The following is an 18,594-nucleotide window of genomic DNA, read 5'->3' as shown; positions in this document are numbered from 1 at the left end:
TAATACTTTCAGAATGGCACTATGCAATTGAAAGGAACTTTAAACATCTGAATATCTGTTTCAGGTATTAGTGGATGAAACGAGAATAACATAAAGCAGGCGAATACTTGTAATTATTTCACAGAGGTCTAACAATTTAGAGGTCCATCCCTATCTAGTTAGGAGTGTCTCGGAGTCAGATTGGAGGGCAAAATGGGTAAGGCACGAGTTGTAGAAAGTCCAAATGTTTCAGAGGCAGTTTTTAGTAAACAGTAAGTACACCCTTTGTTGGGGGGGAAAAAGGTTCAGGGACATCAGAGAAGGCTCCCTGTAGGCACACAGGTGTTAGGCCTGGGTGGACATGTATGGGCAAACTCCCAAACACACGACTCAGCACTCCAGGAGCAGCAAAGCAACTCTAGGTAAATTCTACTAGGAGTTTCACAGTACCTTAGGCATGAAGAAGAGGATGCATCACAATGCCCCCATGATGCAGAAGAACTGGTCACCGGATTCTTGGTCAGGCCGACGAAAGTAGGGAAATTGGATTGGATCTCGCAGCAGCAGTTGAGTGAAGGTTCTTCCAGCAAAGGATTCTTTGGGGTCTGTGATTTTGGCACCTTTTTTGTGCATGTAGCACGTTTTGAGAATGATTGTGGGTGCTCCCAATGAGGAGGCGCTATCTAATCGGTGCTGGTTGTCCAAGCTTGCCACGTGGTGCTGGTGGTGGTGGTGTTACCAGGGACATACCAATTAATATGGTGTGCCCGTCTTGGGTCCGAATGTCGGTCTTCTTGATTTCTACAGTGGTAGAGGCAAATTTAGGGTATTTACTACCCCTTTTCTACACCCCGCTGATTAATTGGTGCGGAGATGGTAATGATCAATTTAATAATTCGAGCAATTACGCCAGATTGATGTTGTTTATTCTGTGTTTATATTTAGGTGAGTTTTCCCGGAGCAGTCTACACGTTCAACTTTTTTCCATCTATAATCCACCTGACCACATGGGACCATAGTGCCCCTGAAGAATTTCTGTTTACCTAGACCTATACAGAAAGAAACATGTCGGGTTGGGGAATGTACTGTTAATTATAAACAGCTTCAAGTATAACTAGCTAGAGTCGGACCAGATTGTAGCATTCAAGTCTGACTCAGTAGTGAATGTGTATAGTCCACATTAATAATGGACTCATATTACAACTTTGTTTTTTAGTGTGATCATTTGTATAATGATAATTATTTGTAAAAAGTGTATGAATTGATGAATGGTTTGTGAGTGAATGCGGTATGGTTGACGTGTGTTGTCTTGTGGTTTTTAGATGGGAATGTTATATTGTACCAGCCCACGGATGAATTGGGGGGACTGGTTTACGACTTGAATGATATTGACATTCTTGATAATGTGTATTTTTTATGACAATTTTTTTCAGAAAATGTTAATAAACTATATTTAATAGTGCTGGTGTGTCGACTGGATTGAATTCTATTTGTTTCAACCCAGCATAATGGGTGTAATAAGACACATTGTTGTATATTTTATCTTTATGTCAATGAGCTAATGGGTGTTTGGAGACAGATAGACTGCTCTGGTACTCACCATATAAACACGAATAGTACTCTGACCTTCTTTGTGAAGTATTTTTGTGCTCTATCCAGGCCAGGTCACGGTATTGAGATATCCCTGGTATCCCCTGTTACTCTTGTATATTGATGACCTTTTGGAAAGCACCAGTGAGGAACGATTACCGCCTGGCTGATTCGCCTCGCTTTCTCGGTCCAACACTCTGGTGAGGGGACTTCAAGGAGTGGAATCTTGCCTCTGGAGGTCCAGAACGAGTCCATCAAAGCTTCAGTAGGATTTGATCTTCGGAAGATGATGCACTGAACAATGGCCACCAGTCCCAGGGTATTAGCGGTTTGTAGCCCATCTCGGCTCGTGGGATGGCTCGAAATACAGGTACTCTCAAGACAAATTGCTCCCATCAGTCTAAAGGGGAGAGTCCTCCTCTTAGAACTTCTCGTGATGCTTGGAAGAAGGGGTCGGACAGCATTGATTTCACAGAAGGCATCGCTGGTCGCCTGGAAGCGGTTGCGGACATCTTTCCTCTTCTTCTTCGATGCTTCTGTTCCAGGGGTCAGCTTGTCTTCAGCCTCAGGATCCATTTCTCTTATGCAGGAACCAAGCCAATCGGCACCCATACACCATTCAAACTCTGGGTGGTGGCTGTCCTTCTAGGACAGCCAGCCCCCCAGTTACAATTGGTTACAATTGGTTCCAGGCAGGCACCGCAGAAAAAGCGAAAAGTAGAATTTTGGAGTCCTCTCCAGTTTCCTGTCCTCACAGACACACTGCAGACTTGGCGGCCTTCCCAGGGGGAATCCTTCCGATGACAAAAACTAGGACCTCCCCCACCCAGCACGGCAGAAGAAGAACCAAGAAGGGACAAGCCATCTTGAATTGGCTAAAAAATAATACATTCATCATTTTGGGTCAACAGTGACCCTTCTGTGCACTACTACGGCTGTGAGTACATCCTGGGAGTAACAATTGCACAAAGGTAGGTAGGATGAAACCATTGCCACCATCCATTCAGATTAGCTTGTCAATGTAGCCAAATAATTACAGGAGGAGTGAGAAAGTGGATACAGTGTAACCCTTCAGCACTCCACATAAGGTGGGGTGTGCTGCTCTCACCATAGAAAATATAGGAAGGATGCAAGTTATCCCCCTGCCCTTGGGAACATGTGTTCCCACAAAGGGAAATAACTGAATATAAAAAGAAGCCCTGTGGGCTCCCAGCAACACTGTGCTGCAAAAGTCAAAGACAGATGCCATACAACTTGGAGGAAAGTATTTGTCCAAGAAAAAGGTAAAGAAATACAAAAGTATCCCAAACGATAGGGTAAAACAATGAGTGAGCGTGGAAAAAGTTCCCACTCACGTAGGGGAACAGACCAAAAATCCATTAGTCCAGCAAAAAGTGCTGGTGGACTCGCATACGGAGCAGATTGTGCATACAAATTAAAATCTACCCTAACAGAATTGTGTAGGCAGAAGGCCAATGCTGATCTGCCAGATTCATTCATGCCTCCTAGTACATAGAAGTACAATAATACAAATGCATGCTTGATAATGAATTTTATGCTAGAGTGGGATACAATTTCTACTCGCAGCACAATGCCGCCCGGGCAGTTAGCACCCCCAGAGTCAATTTAGGAGAGTTCCGGGGTGGGTAAGGTTTATGTAGGAAATCATGGGCATCCGCTTGTATGAAGGCAAGTCTTCATAATAAGTAATTTAGTAAACAAAATGCACAATAAAAATATACCTGGTATATTATAAAACCAGTAAATGTCATAAATACACATCCCACTCCTATTCTGTTGCAAGTCCACTATCTGGTGATAGACACATTAGACATAAAATGTACAAATATGTGTGAGCACCTCTGCTGAGAAAATAAATGGCTCAAATGTTCCATGGTGTGCTTCTACAACCACTTTTGACCTCATTGGATTTTCAAAGAGGAGAAATATCCACTTGCATATCATTCTGGTCCCAATCGTAAGGGCACACTAGCACCGAAATGATGGCAGAATTGTGTAGATGTTAGTGTAGGAACAGGGTATCCTCTCATTGCACGCATTAATCCACAAATGGTGACCTCTAGCCCAGCCCACCAGGGACTTGTTTTATTTTTGATGCACTCCTACTGGGGTTAGATTGTTCCTTTTCCTCTCTTGCCCTAGAGGACTGTTGATCCTCCTTGCCAAGAGAAGACCTTGTAGTTTCCTCTCTTGTCCTAGGCGTCCACTGAATATGATTTCCCCCCCCCCCTCGACTCTTCTGATCTAGGTATTTTTCAGGCTGCAGTTATAAATATCCCTCTTGATCCCCAGCCAAGGATCCTCTGTAAGCATTTGTTAGCTGTGGTGACTTTGGGACTACCCAGAGTATCTGAGATCAGGCCTCCAGTAGGCCACTCGCAGCCTTTTCTCAAGGCCTGTCCCCTCACCCCACCCTCCCCCAACCCCAAATGTTTGGGTCATAGTTCCCAGCAGGCATTCTACTGTAGCCTTTTCCTATAAGCCTTGCACTTTCTTCTGTTTAACTCACTTGGCTTGGATACTTCCTGTTCTCCCAAGATGCGGCCCATTTCCTTGGTTACCTTAGGTTCTCTGAAATGCCATCCTAACATCCTTACAGTTAAAAAGCTTCTGCCTCTTTTAGTTGGACTTTGGCAAGTTGTAGTTCTAGTGGTGCTTTTATAGTTGGGCCATTCACTTAGTCTTTTGGTTGGTGGGTCTGTTTCCCCATTAGATTTTGTTTTTCGGATTGCTGCATGCCTAATGGTCCCACCTCCTCCCCCATGAGTATGGCCCAAGTTTCCATCTAGGTCTAGGTGCTTAGCTTGTTCTGATTAGCTATTTGCCTCTCACTGTGCCATAACTTCTCAAATTACCTGACCGTCAACTTGAGATCAAGCTGTAGTGTCATGGCAGTGAGAGATCCAGCGAGCAATGATGCAGGTGAGTTTGTTCATTCATGAATAGAATGTATATGCCAAGAATGCACAGCAGGTATGCGTCATTTTCAGCATTTTTTATTCCAGGCCAAGTTTTGTGCACCAGTTTCAAAGCCCTGCTTCCTTGACCGATCCGCGGTCAGGACATGTTTTTCACTGTATTTTTCAGGCAACTATTGTGCTCATAGTAAATCTTTCTTTTGGATAATTTTTCTTTCGGATAATTTTTCTAGAGTTTTCTTCCCCTGCTACAATTTCCCACACATGTATACAGGAGAGTCTGTGCTGGTTGGCATATTGATCTTACCCTGCTCCCCAGATTTCCTCAGTTTCCGCCCCAAGTTAGCTTTCACATGGTTTTGCAAAAACTATTGATTACAATGACAGCTGTATAAACATGTATTTATACTAATAACTGTTTCTGGTTTCCTTATCTAGAAACCTCACTGGGAGCTCTAGCCCGGGTACTGAGAGAAGACTGGAAGCAAAGTGTTGAGCTTGCAACTAACATTATTTATATTTTCTTTTGCTTCTCTAGGTAAGTGTGTGACTTATAGGCAACCATAACTGACACATTCCTAATACTTGTATTACATCTTTAGCTTAGTTTCCAAAGGATGGTTCCAACCAAAACAATGCAAATATGCTTGAGAAGTAGAAAAATATCCTACATCTTTGCTACAGCTTACATTTTTATAATTCTTGGATGTACCTGTTCCTTAGAACTGCTATATATAAAATACATTTTATTTTACGAGGATTGGGGTCGTTGATCGGGGGCAGGAGGAAGGGATTCAGAAGCACAGGCACTTAATGGGGTGCTTGGTTTGTTCTCTTGGAGTGCTGTTTGCACAACGTGGTGAAGACTGTGTAACCATCTAACTTAGAGGTTTTTATTTTTTATAAGTAAAATGAAAAACTAGACCTCTCAATGTTTGTAGCAGTGACAGAGCTGTGACACTCAATTTAAGGAGGGAGCCGATCTGGTAGTGAAGTACTTTAGGGGATAGGATGTGCCACAGAGCGTATTCTCTTGGTGAACATCATTGTAGGGTTGCTCAAAAAGAGGACATGATATTGCACTGCTATTTTCAGCTTGATAGGGTACAACATGCACGGTCCGTTCCCATAGGCTGCTTTCACCATGATGTATTATTGTTCTAGCTTGAAGCATAGTGTGTGGCCAGGACAAAAACTGATTCTGTTAACATTGCATGCGACATCCCTCCTCTCTTTTGCTTTTAATATAATATTGTGGTCTTTTTTTTTTTGCCACAATCAGATGGGGGCACTTCTCCAGGGGGAAGTCGTGGTCTTGGTGAACGCTGGGTGCACTCCACCAAGGGGACTCTAGACTGTCCTAGAACAAGTAGCATCTTGTGGACCAGTTGTCCTTCGTGGGACCCATCAGATTGATCTGCAGAATCCTCAAAATGTGCACATTACTTCCCTGTGTCCCCCCTTCTTGATCCTCAACCTGCCCTTCTGTGGGCTTCGGTTACCTCTTAGAGTTTAGAACAATTATTGTTAATTGTATTAGCCGAGCAGGAGCTCTCCTCTTGACCAGTATTTCAAGACACCAACATTCATCACACTGTGCTGATATTTGATACTTGCCTTTTATTGTTGAGATTTCTAAACTTCATAACGCTTTAAACTCTCCTAAAGTCGTTAACACTTTAGCCACCTGTACAATTGTATTCTACTGATTGGACCAATTTCACATCTTTTTATAATACTTGTTTTAAGCAATTCCTTTTACTTTAGATATTTCCTACAGCTTGTCTTTAGAAAATACTCTATTTTTCGTTAAGTATACTGTGTAAACAATTCCCGTATTGTGTGTTGGTGTGTGTCTGTTTCGAAGTACAACCCCTGTCCCCTCCTAGGAGTGAGTGAAGCCAGACTGCCCTGTTCCATTGTGGTAGTCGGGGCTAACTCAAGGAAACGGTGAATGCGCACTAACAGTGGCCTTCCTAAGCTCTCACAAGAGGACTTTGGAAATGTGTCCTAACAATGAGGGTAACCCAGGCACTAGTAAGGAAAAGAGAAATAATGAAAAGCACGTGATGTAGCAAATAAGCGAAGGATCACATTCATGTGGATCAATTCAAACATTCATGTCTTTAATTTTTAGAAAGAAAGATTATAACTGGACCATGGTCACATACCACTACTTTAGTTTGGACTGAATGATCAGCTAAACCATTTGTTAATGTGCAAACATCTTATGTAGTTTTATTGAACTACACACTGAAAACCGCATGTGATTGCCCCATGTTTATTTTAACTCGTTCTGTTTTAAAAGCTAGTAATTGTTATTGTCTTGACTTTTGCCTTTCTTATTTGTTTATTGTAGTTTTTCCCAGTTTCATGGACTGATCACGCACTACAAAATTGGAGCCCTTTGCATGAACATCATTGATCACGAATTGAAACGACATGACCTCTGGCAGGAAGAACTATCGAAAAAGAATAAAGCAAATATCCATTTTATGCACATTTTTGTGATGGTGTTGTGGGTCTGGTTTTCCTTTGTATTAATGGTAATCTGGGCAAACTATCACAAGTAGTTTAACAAAAGATTGCCTTTGCCTGGTGAAGGGTCAACAAACGATTGAGGAAGGTACTGCTTAGTATTCACTGCAGCTAACCATTCAAGAGCATTCAAAAACCTTCTTAATCAAGTATTTGGTATCCCTTATGGTTCAGTCTTCTTCATAAGGTTTGAGAACATTCCTTCTTCCTGCCACTAGACCAGTGGGGTTCACAGTAGTGTGAATTTAATTTCTGCCATGGAAGCACACTTCTGTTTCCAAAATACTACCCTTCTGAAAAGCTCATGACTCAAGTCCTGTCTCGCTAAAAAACAGTTGATTGCATGATAAGCCTGGTTAAGGTTTTAATTTCTGTCTGAGAAATGGATAACCTGAAAAACATAGTGCCATTACAATACTATTATTTGTATTATTATTTTTTAAGTTAACTTTTAATTGCTGGGCAATGAACTGGGCCTAATGAACATATACATGTTTTACTTTATTTTTGTATAGTGTGACTTAGTTAAACAAACTTTTCACATGTATTATTAATATAAAAAATGCAGGCAATGCATTTATTTGTGATAATTCAGAGAAGATTATTAACATCCATACAAAAACAGTTATTATGATGTTCAATGTATTATAAACCTGCACGTTTTTAAATTCATCCTCAAGTTTTCATTTTCAAATGCTTGTACTCGATTTCCGACCACAGTTTGATTATTTCTATCATAAGAGACAATTGATTGCTGCCTAGGCATCGCAACCAACAGGTGGTAGGTTTAATCTAGTCTAAAGTAAAAACAAAGTTATTAAAATAACTGCAATATATGACCACCAGCCTGTCACACAAAGCTAAAATATATCTAGCAGATTGAAGCATTTCCCTGTTCTTGGAAAGGCGATCAAGTCGCTGATCTTTGGGGATATCACGTCTGTCCTAATACCGCAAGACAAGGAGATGGATTAAAGTATGATAACAGGAATTTTCTTCTGAGCTCTTGCAAGGGGAATTTAACCACTGTTGTGCCTGATTGTAGCTATCAGTCACTGTAATGAGTTCTTAGATATTTTTATGTTTTTCAACCTCCATTATGTTCAGTCCTATTATTTTCAAACAGTTTTTTCTTTAATGCTTCTACAAAACAAAAGACATTATTTGGGCTAGATGTTTTAAGTGTAGTAATTTTTTCTTTCGGGCGTAACAATAAAATTTGAGTAAACAGACATTTAACACAAAACTTACAAAATTTACAAAGAGGTAGCTTGGCTTGCAACAACATTTTTAGAATAATTCTAATATTCCTTGTTTTAGCCATTGTCCCAATTCTGACCTAATAGAATGGACACGTACAAAATTCGGGAGGCACAATACTTTTCTTCAGAAGATACCCTTCAGCCTATCGAAGCAAAACAGTTTCTGTAAAGTTTGAGCTTGAGTGCCATGTAATAGGCCAGGTTTCAAACGTTTCTTATAGATTAGGAGAAGGCCCCCATAGCTGAAACATCCATGATGCTCTACAAACAGCTTAATTTTACCTGTTTTTTGGAGAAACCTAGTCCTTCTGAAAGTCTTTAGTTTCTGATTGTTTTGAAGCAAAGAAAGCTCCTAGTTAAGGATATGACCCGTGCTATCAAATACAGTGTCTTGAATATGTCATTTCTTAGACAAATGAAGTCCACATTTGTTGAACAACATAAACTTGGTCTTTATTTAATTTATTTTCAGATGTTCCCTAGAATAATTCATGAGAACACCTAGCACACATTTCATCCCAACTGCTGTGTGATCCCGCAAAACGTAATTGTCATATCCCATGCAGGAGACATGTCGATTTAGCAATTTTAGGTGGAAAAGCTTGCAACTGATTAAGGACGTCGGGTATCTGAGACGTACAGGTTGAAAAGCAGAGGTGCTAAACCGCACCCCTGCTTTAAACCCACATTGATGGGCACAGATTTAGATAGTCTTCCAAAGCTATCCAGACTGATTTGGACTGTAGAGTTACTCTGTAAAACGTAAACCGCCTTTAGAAGTCCCAACTGGGTGCCTGACTTAATTAGTAATTAGTTTAGTCCAAAGTCTGCCTCTGTATATTATATCGAACGGCAGGTTAAATCAACAAATGTAACATAGTGAGGGGCACTAAAACCCATTTTAGCTCTACTGAGTTTCTCCAGAACATAGATATTATGGATGGTGGGGCAATTCTTTCTAAAGCCTGTTTGCATCATATGCTGCAAGTGATGATTCGATGCCCAATTCATTCTTCCAGTACTATTGCTGCTAACCGCTTACCAGAAGCGTCAAGCATCACTAGAAGCCTGTAATTGGATGGTTACAGTCTATTCCCTTTTTCATGAATGGGAATAAAAATAGACTTATGCCAGGACTCTGGAAACAAGCATTATTTTATTACCTTACCCCAATGTCGAGCACAGGTGCACTGGAGCCTTTTAGTTTCTTGACCCACTTTTCAATTGAGTCCTCTTCTATGCCTAAAGTGTGAGGCTTAACATGTTCAATGTTTCAATTAGAGTGGGTGGAGACATTGAAGTTACAATGTCCAAGTAAAATCATCAATAGTATTTATATGGCCAGATTCTGCCTGACCATCACTTTTGCCAAAGATTTTCCAGAATTTCCAGGTTTCATGCTGTGTCAAGACTTGGATCATGATTTGCTAATGAACAGTGCAGATTAATTGGTGAAGTATCTTAAGCCAATTTCTATATGTTTTGTAATTCTTCATCAGAACTCTAGCCTTACATGAGTCCTTGGAAGCTGTTAGAAGAATATTTTTTTCTGTTAAGTCAAAGGATTCTCTTTTTAAAAAATAATTGCAGCATCATAGGTTTTCGAGTTTGAGGGTAACAGGGCCAAAGTGAGATGTCAAGTAACTAACTAATCAATGCATATATTTCTTCCAGATGTGCTTGTTCACACGGACAGCTGCTACTACATAGATTTCTGGCTATATACTCATTCAAGGCAGTTATATTTCTAGGTGTCCACACAATTCGGTTACCCCAAATTGCTAATACAGGTCTTGCCTATCGTTGGCCACATACTTTCCTGAGTATTAAAATTGCACCGAAATATAGAATGATCACTTAAAAAGGATTCTTGTATCAACAACAATGAGATTATGTCACAATAATGGATTTGTGATAGAAAAAACATAATCAAAGCGCATACTATTAGCGCCTGCCCCCCAGATTAGTCCTCCAGGAATACCACCTCATGTTCTCCCTGATTTATTACACCTAGGCTTAATCAGCCTTGCACTAGGGAGGCTATTATTCAAAACAAGTTGATTTATTTTGGAATCTTCATCAGTCGTACACCAGGCATTAAAATCACCCCCATTCAAAATGATTAAATCTTCTGACACTTTCGTTGGATTTGAAATTATCTTTTCAATGTTATTCAGAATATTTTCTGTGCATATTCCTCGAGGAGGGACATATACGTTAATTGGCCAAACGGATTCTAGACAATTTATTGATATTACAGCTAGAATATACGGATAACCCTTGATTGATCCCCTTAGTAATGAAAGTGGAGCATATGCCTTTGATCAATCTGCCAGAGGGTCTGCCGAGGCGACCACTAACGGCAGCCTTATTAAACATGGTGAAGCCATCAGCATGTATTTTTATTTTGTATCGCAGGATCATGACGAAATCAAAGGATTTAAAGATGTAAGGCCATCACGTTTATCAAAAAAATTAGTGACCTTGAGTTCTAGGAGGCTATCTTGATACTATTAATCGAAATATTAAGGGCGAGCCGAACATTTGGACTGCAATAAATTCAGTAGCCAAGACCAATCTTGCTTAGAAAGGTTATCCTGGCAGCTTAATCTAAGTGCATCACACTCCACTTTTCTTCCTGCATTTGTACAAGAAATATGAATGTTGTAATACGAATAAGGTTTCCTTTCTTGACTAACTTTTCCCTTCGAAAGGCCAAACCAGGCAAGTTATGCAAATGAGCTTCTAATTCGTATCCACATTTTAAATAGAAGGGAAAGAAGGATAAGATGTAGTCAACCATGTGCGAAGTATAGCAATTAACTCTCATCCATTTTATTTCATCAGTTTACACAAGTTCCACATAATCAATATCTTTAGTAGAAATGGATCTTAATGACAAATGTTCACTTAGTAGGGCTAGAATATGTGACTGATTCAACTGTTCCATGCTGGCAAATCGTGCATTTCAGTAACTTCAACAGATTTGGTCACAATAGATTTAATTCTAAGACTTTTGTCAGGTTTGTGGATATATTCAGTTAAAGGCATTCCATTTGATATTTTGTTTGGCCCATGTCAGATCCTGGCCAGATTGCTGAGAAAAATTAGGTTGGATCTCCAATTCAATGAGGTCATAATCATAGATATTGGAGGGTATTCCAGCTGGAGCCTAGTATCTACCTCTTCTTCCACAGAAACAACTTCGGACAAAAGTGTTGCACTGAGTAGGACTTTTGATGACCCAATTATCCTAGTTGGCAGTAAACTGCCTTTTCCTCTTTTCCCTTGCTCGTTTGGTTTATTATTGTTGGGGGAGCCATTGGCCAGTTCATAATCACAACACAACTGGCATTAGAAGGTATACTATTTTTAAGTGAACATTTCCTACTGTGCATGAATAACACTAGGAGCGAGATAGATTTTCTTACCATTTCCCTTGAAAAGAATTTCCTGTGACGGAAGAGTAGTTTGTGAATTATTAGTAGCAATCTGTTCACAGTTTCAGGTACATGAACAAGATTTTGTGTTCTGGGCAATCGTGTTTAACAATTTACATTGTGCTTGTTATAAGTTACAGATGGAATGCAAATCTTGATAATGGTGTTTAAGGTAAGCATCACTGCAGTACTATGGAGGCTATGCGCTTACTCTACTTTATTCAGAGTAGATATTACATTTGGTGAAGTGGTGCTGTCAGTTGGAAGAAAGCTAGGTGTGCCATTCAAATCAGCTGAGGAAAACTGGCTTAGTGGACACCATTTGCACCAGATCCTGCACTACAGGTTGAGCGGGATCATAGACTTCTGTTGCATCTGTGACAGTTTTAGAAACAGATTTACCTTATTGTAAACTGTAGCACAAGCTAAGCAGGGAGTTATTGTCAAATGATGTAGAGGCGGAGCGGGCTTTGGCATGTAGTTATTTCAGGCATATTAACTACATATTAAGTTTGAGATGCCGTAAGAGGTATGACATGCTGTGATCTTGCCATTATTTTTAGGGGAGGGGGTTTAGTGCCAGTGTTGTTCAGAGTCTATGCAATTGGAGAAAGAGAAGGCATCTTACTATGAAAGTTGTATCTTACTATGAAAGTTGTATGCATCAAAACAAAAGTACAGCAATGTGAAAACAAGTAATCTTGTGCAACTTACTTCAATAACAGGGTAGGATCGGGAGGTAATTGGGAACACCAGTAGCACCGACTGGCACGCAGAAAGCAGCATGTTGGTCAACAGCACTTAACCGTAGCTAACTGCACTGCTACATACTCCGCCAGAGGAAGGCTTTGAGGGGAAGTTGATTGTATTGCTGGAGGGACCGTTTTCCTAGCAAAACAGAGTAAAGCACCAACTTCTTCCTGCAGCTAACTGCACCCTCTCCAGCTCCACCCATAAACATTAGGCAATTGTTAAATTCATATATTATTTTTGACAGACATTAACTCTTTCAAACTAAAATAATGACATTTTGAAAAAAAAGCTAATTATTTGAAGTATTGCTGTCCAAAGTTGGCTAAACAGCAAACATGCAGAATACAAGATAAACCAGTTTACCACCATGAATATTACCCATTGAGAGGAAGGTATTGGAGACGTCCTTTTATTCTTTACTGATTTGGAGCATATGTATAAAAGGAAAGAGCTGATGCAAGCAGCTTCATGGAAGATCCTTTACATGGAAAAAGATCACAGTAGGAAGGATAGAGAATAGAACAGTACAGAAAGTCCTGTGGCAAACACAAGTTAACAACTTTTGAGAAGTCGGGATAAAGTCACACAGGCTGTGTGTCTGGGAAACGCAAAGTAATTGGCAGACTTAATGAGATTCGCTCTCTACTGGTGTGAAATTGTATTTTTGTAAAAACTAGAAATTCTAACAGAGCAGCATCTCGTACTGGGGTGCTAATATCAGTTAAACTTATTTGGGTTGGGGCACTTTGGTACATAATTGTGTACACTCCACTGCTGCCTATGTGATTTACATTTTGATATCACCGCCATACCCCTTTCAGTAAACCAAAGTATGCAATCGTAATCTTTTTCTTATTTATGTAGCGCTTTTGCCAGAGTGTTCTAAATAGAACATAGTTGTGTACAATTATTGAGTTGGTACTTGTTTACAACCTTCTAATGATGCTGACCTGGCCTTTTTAGGGATTTGTACCTGTGACCTGCAGATCACACACAGTTCTTGGCAGAGAGTGCTTAACCCCATAAGCTTCCTTCCCAACTACATGCAGTACATAAAAGCTAAGCTACTATCAGCCTAAAAGCAACTTAGAGTGATTCTGTATTAGTTATTTATTAGAAAAACAGAAAATTGTTGATTGTGAAATGCCGCACTCTGATCTCCTTATACTGAGGCTGGTCAGTATTTGAAAGTTCAACAAAGAGAATGCCGGAGATCAGGATTGTTGCGCCAATAATGTATTTATTGAGAACCCTCTATTCAAATTCATAGAGGTGAATTATTTCCAAACTTAAACTTGAATGGAATTATGTCCATTGATATGACAATGTCTTCTGTCCTGCAGTCTTGATTTCTCTATTGTTTCATAGAGGTATTTGATTAATTGTATGTGATCTTCACCCTCTATTATATTTCATAGGGATTTTTTTTGTTCTCAAATGTCTTTGAAATATATTGTCCTCAAACATAAAGGAATTTGTTCTTAAATGTCTTCACTAAAGCACTGTCCTCAAAACGTGTTACCACCCCACTGAATATTGCAGCGGTTCTTCAAGAGGATAATCTTAGATAAGACTTGAATGCTGTAAACAAAATATGAGAGTACTAGTGATTAAAGCTAAAAATAGGGTACCTTTGCCTTAATAGTTCTTAGAGTAAAGAGCGACAGTCTACTTACTTAGATTAACAGATACTGGTACTTATTAGAAAAAGTTGTTCTCTGGGTGACATTACTTCTGTCTTACTCAGAATAGGTGCCTACAAGGATACACACATTCCAATATTGTAACCAGTTATTTTGAAATAATTCTATAGGTATAGGATAGCTAACATGCAGGTTACAAATGAACATATTTAGGGAAGCGCTTACCTGAAAAAATCTCAAGATTGGTCTAATTCTCAGCGTGGCACTTGCTGCATGTTAACCTTGAGTCAAAACAAAGATGGCTGCCGTATTTATCATGGTGTGATGTCGCGTTCAGAAGCGCGATGACGTCATCACGTGGCGGACATCTTGTATTGGGACAATTTTACATTAGTAAGAATTGAATCATTTTTAAGCGCTTCACTTTAGTTTCGCTCATAATTATTCCTAATTGACTTACTCAATGAAAATTTAAAATGTTAATAGTGAAAGTTAGGAGGGCACTCGTCTAAGCGTGTGCATGCTCAATTTTTTTCCCTCCCCCCATAAAGGGGTTTATGAAATATTCTCTATGGTCTAAGTGGCAAAAGAAAAAATAGAGGTTGACTAGGTAGAGGCAGAGTTTGATTACTAATGAGGATCTGACTTTGAGGGTCAGATTTGATACTGTTGCCTTCGTTGATCTTGTTAGATCATTACTTTCTCTTAAGGGAAATAAATCTAAAGGGGGAATCTAATAAGTGAAAAAATGAAATGTATGCTATATATGAGATTTTTGTGCATGGTTTGATGGGAAAGCACATATCTCAGATTTTCTAATTGGGATTATAATGTGGTCATTCTTGTATATGGTTATAGTACAGTAATCATCTGTGTCTACGTTTAGACCAGTATGACAGCAGTCTAGTAGACAGATCCATTTTGCTTCTTTGGATCTCAGTAGTTTTTCCAAATTCCCGCCTCGTGATGACGGGGAGACTTTTTCAATTCCAAAAAATCTTATGGCATCCTTGGATTCTCCTTGATGTTTTTGCTGAGCATGAAATCCTTGTGGGAATTTGATATCTTCATGTTTGATATTATGCAAATGTTCTTGTATTCCGTACTTGAGTGGTCTAGTGGTGCTTCCCACATATAGTTTTTGGCAAAGGCACATTTTTTGAATTGCAATTGATGAATTCAGATATAAATGATAAGATATCGTTAGGAAACAGGATTTTCTTTTTTCCATTAATGGAATGCTGACAAGCTGAGCATTTTCCACATTTGGAATTTCCCTTAAGTTTGTGTCTGTTCCATAGTTGTGAAAGTCATGATTCTTCCTTTATTCTTATAAAATGTGAGTGACTAAGTGGGTCATTGAGATTTTGAGCTTTGCGAAAAGTGAGACTAGCTTTGTCATCTAATTGTGGTGCAATGTCATCATCTGATGTGAGGATTTGCCAGTTTGTTTTGTCCGAATTCTTTTCAAGGTTCTAATATTAGATCTGTAGTCTGTGATAAACTGTACTTTTTGTGGATCGAATGATGAACTCTGGATCGGTTTATCTGTAAGTAGTTCTGTCCTTGGTCTTAGTTTGGTTTTGTTGTAAATTTTCCTTCAATGTTGTGTAGAGTAGCCCCTCCTCCTAAATCTTTGCATAGATGCTTGCGCATGTTTTTCAAACTCCTCATCCTAGGTGCCGTTTCTTTTGATGCGCAGAAGCTCTCTGAATGCAATGTTTTTGGATAACGTGCACAGGGTGATTGCTGGTTGCATGTAATATGGAGTTAACTGCTGTTGGTTTCACCTGTAATCAAGAATGGATTGAATTGTTTTTGATGTGCAGTTATAGATCTAAGAAGTTGATGGAAGAGATGCTCTCTGTAAGTGTAAATTTGATATTATAATCATTTTGGTCCAAAAAGTTATAGTATTCTTCGGGTTTGACGTATTCCCCTCCAGATGATGAGCACATCGTCGATGTAGTGTCCCCAGTAAATGATTCTGTTTTCGGTGGTAAAGTGATGATGTCTCCAGGCATGTTCAAGTTCAAAGTGCCCAACATAGAGGTTTGCATATGATGGGGCACATTTGGCACCCATTCCCGTGCCCTGGTTTTGTCAGTAGATTTGTTAATCAAAAGTGTAAATATTATTGTGAAGTGTGAAATGAAGCATTTCGAGTAACATGTCATTTTGTTGTAAAAATTAGACAGACCTGGTTTTGAGAAAGTATTGTGTTGTTTCCAATCCTTTGTTTTGCAGTATACTTGTATAAAGTGAGGCTACATCCAATGTCACTAATCTAAATTCTTCCTCCCAGATGACTGATTAGAGCTGTTGAATTGCATGTTTTGTATCTTTAATTTATGATGCCAATCCTGTGACAAGTGGTTGAAAATGGGTATCAATGATTTGAGATATGGGTTCAGTGAGTTTTAGTCTTCTGCAAAACCTGAACAGGTCTGCATTCATGTTGAAGTAGTCTGATGTGGTGGACGGGCTGAAGGAGACTCCTTTGTTTAGGGCTGATTTTAGATGAACTGATAATGTTAAATCTGTTAGATTGACAATTAAGTTTTCTTGCTGCTGATAGCATTTTTTGATCTCGTCTTTATTCCTTCTGAACTTGTTGTGAGCTACAGCGCGGCTGGTTTTGCCCCTCCCTGGTTGATGACTGTTGGGTGGATTCAATCTGGTATTTCGAAGGGATTGTGTCCTCCGACGTATTCCTTATCTTAGATATAAATCCTTCAGCTTTGCTGGCCTCGGAAAATTTTTTCGCCAGAGGGCGCTGCGCGTCGATGATCGCCGAGTCGATGACCCTCGACGGCCTCCGTGCCGACGTCGACGTCATCCTGCCTATAAAGGCCGCGCGCAGCGTCCGTTGCTCAGTTCCGTTTTTCCGCGCTTCGTTGTGCCTCGGAACACCGTTGCTCAGTTCTCGTCAAGATAACGTATATAATAACTACTATTTACCTCGATATCGATGGCATCCTCCTCCGACCCGACGACCCCTCGGTCCGGTTTCAAAAAGTGCCGAGACTGCGGGAAGAAAATGTCGTTGACGGACCCTCACAGGGTCTGTTTGTGGTGTCTGGGAATCACGCACCAGAGTTCGGAGTGTGAGGAATGCCTTTCCATGACGGCGAAAGCCTTGAAGGAGCGTAGGGGGAAGCTCGAGAGAGGTAGGTCAACTTTAACTTCCTCGAAAGCTTCTTCGGTAGAGTCGAGACGTTCGTCTCCTCACCATAAAAAAACACTCTCGATCTAGATCACGAAGTGGCTCCCACCACTCGTCGACATCGAGACACTCGAAGAAGAGACGTAGGAGATCCACTTCGTCATCTTCGTCGAGTTCTCCTGAGAGAGTTCATTGCCCCACAAAACGCAGCTCGCAAGCTGAGTGGGAGGAATTCAGGAAAAAGATGCTAAGCGTCTTCGAGAAAGCGGCCTCGTCCCCCTCGAAGACAGCTGAGGGTGATACCCCGGGTAAAAAACCCAAAAAATCTAAACGCCGCGAGTCGCAGTACCCGGCGGAAAAGTCAACCCGAAAGCGCCTCGAGCCATCGGGAGATAAAGCATCATCGACGCCATCGTCGAAAACTCCTTCGAAACAGAGGTCGGCGCCATCGACGCCGTTGTCGAAGGATTCATCGGCGCATCAGTCGATCGAGTCGACGCCGACGTCGACGCCGATATCGACGCCGGTGAAGGAAAGAACCACGGCTACTCCACAGCCAACGGTTAGACAAAAGACCTCCGACTCGACGCCGAGAACGTCGACGTCGTTCTCGAGCAAGACTCCGATCCTTTCGAGTTCTTCGAGGCCTAGTACACATTTCTCGACGCTTTTCACGGCGCCTTCGAGTACTTTCACGTCGGTGTCGACGACATCGACGTTTTCAAGGCCTGTGATGATGGCTCCTTCTGCATTGGAAATGGGGTTTATACCATTCCAAAAACCAATGTATCCCCCTTTAACCTCGATTTTTGAGGAAAGGGAGGATTCAGACCAAGATATTGATTTACAGAGGACCACATCACCAGAGCCAGAGACTTTCGCCTCTGAGGAAGGAAGATTAAAAAATCTTCAGGATGCACTTCAGGAAGCTAGTGGCTTGGACACTTCTCCTGAAGCAGAATTTATCAAACCAGACCCAGGAGAACATGCGGAGACTCCATATAGAGCTCTGATGTCTAGAATCATAGAATTTATGGGTTGGTCTGCACCTTCTCCTGCCTTTCAGCAGGATGATCTCACTGACATACTGGACAAGGGCCCACAGGAGGATCCTGTGGTTCCATTTCACTCTGCTCTACAGAGAAGGATTTTGACAAACTGGGAAACGCCAGAAATTATCCCGGCAGTAAATAAAAAACTGTCAACAAAATACAGGGTGGCTAGTTCTGACCCTGAATATTTGTCAAAACACCCTACTCCTGAGAGCTTGGTTGTACAGGCTGC

At 40.6% G+C, this 18,594-nt stretch overlaps 1 protein-coding gene across 2 annotated transcripts in view; it reads left to right on the top strand.

Moving 5' to 3' along the window:
* The window catches only part of KIFAP3 (kinesin associated protein 3), a 1,278,226-nt gene that overhangs the window by 159,492 nt on the left and 1,100,140 nt on the right, over window positions 1-18,594 (top strand). For both annotated transcript variants that reach the window (XM_069641307.1, XM_069641308.1), the window contains 2 exons: window positions 4,947-5,046; window positions 6,868-6,992. In XM_069641307.1, the coding sequence (XP_069497408.1) occupies window positions 4,947-5,046; window positions 6,868-6,992 (225 nt within the window). The remainder of the gene's footprint in view (window positions 1-4,946; window positions 5,047-6,867; window positions 6,993-18,594) is intronic.

Source organism: Ambystoma mexicanum, chromosome 1q (genome assembly GCF_040938575.1).
Source record: "Ambystoma mexicanum isolate Mex_15411 chromosome 1q, UKY_AmexF1_1, whole genome shotgun sequence".
Lineage (NCBI taxonomy): Eukaryota > Metazoa > Chordata > Amphibia > Caudata > Ambystomatidae > Ambystoma > Ambystoma mexicanum.
This window is presented reverse-complemented; position numbering and strand designations above follow the sequence as displayed.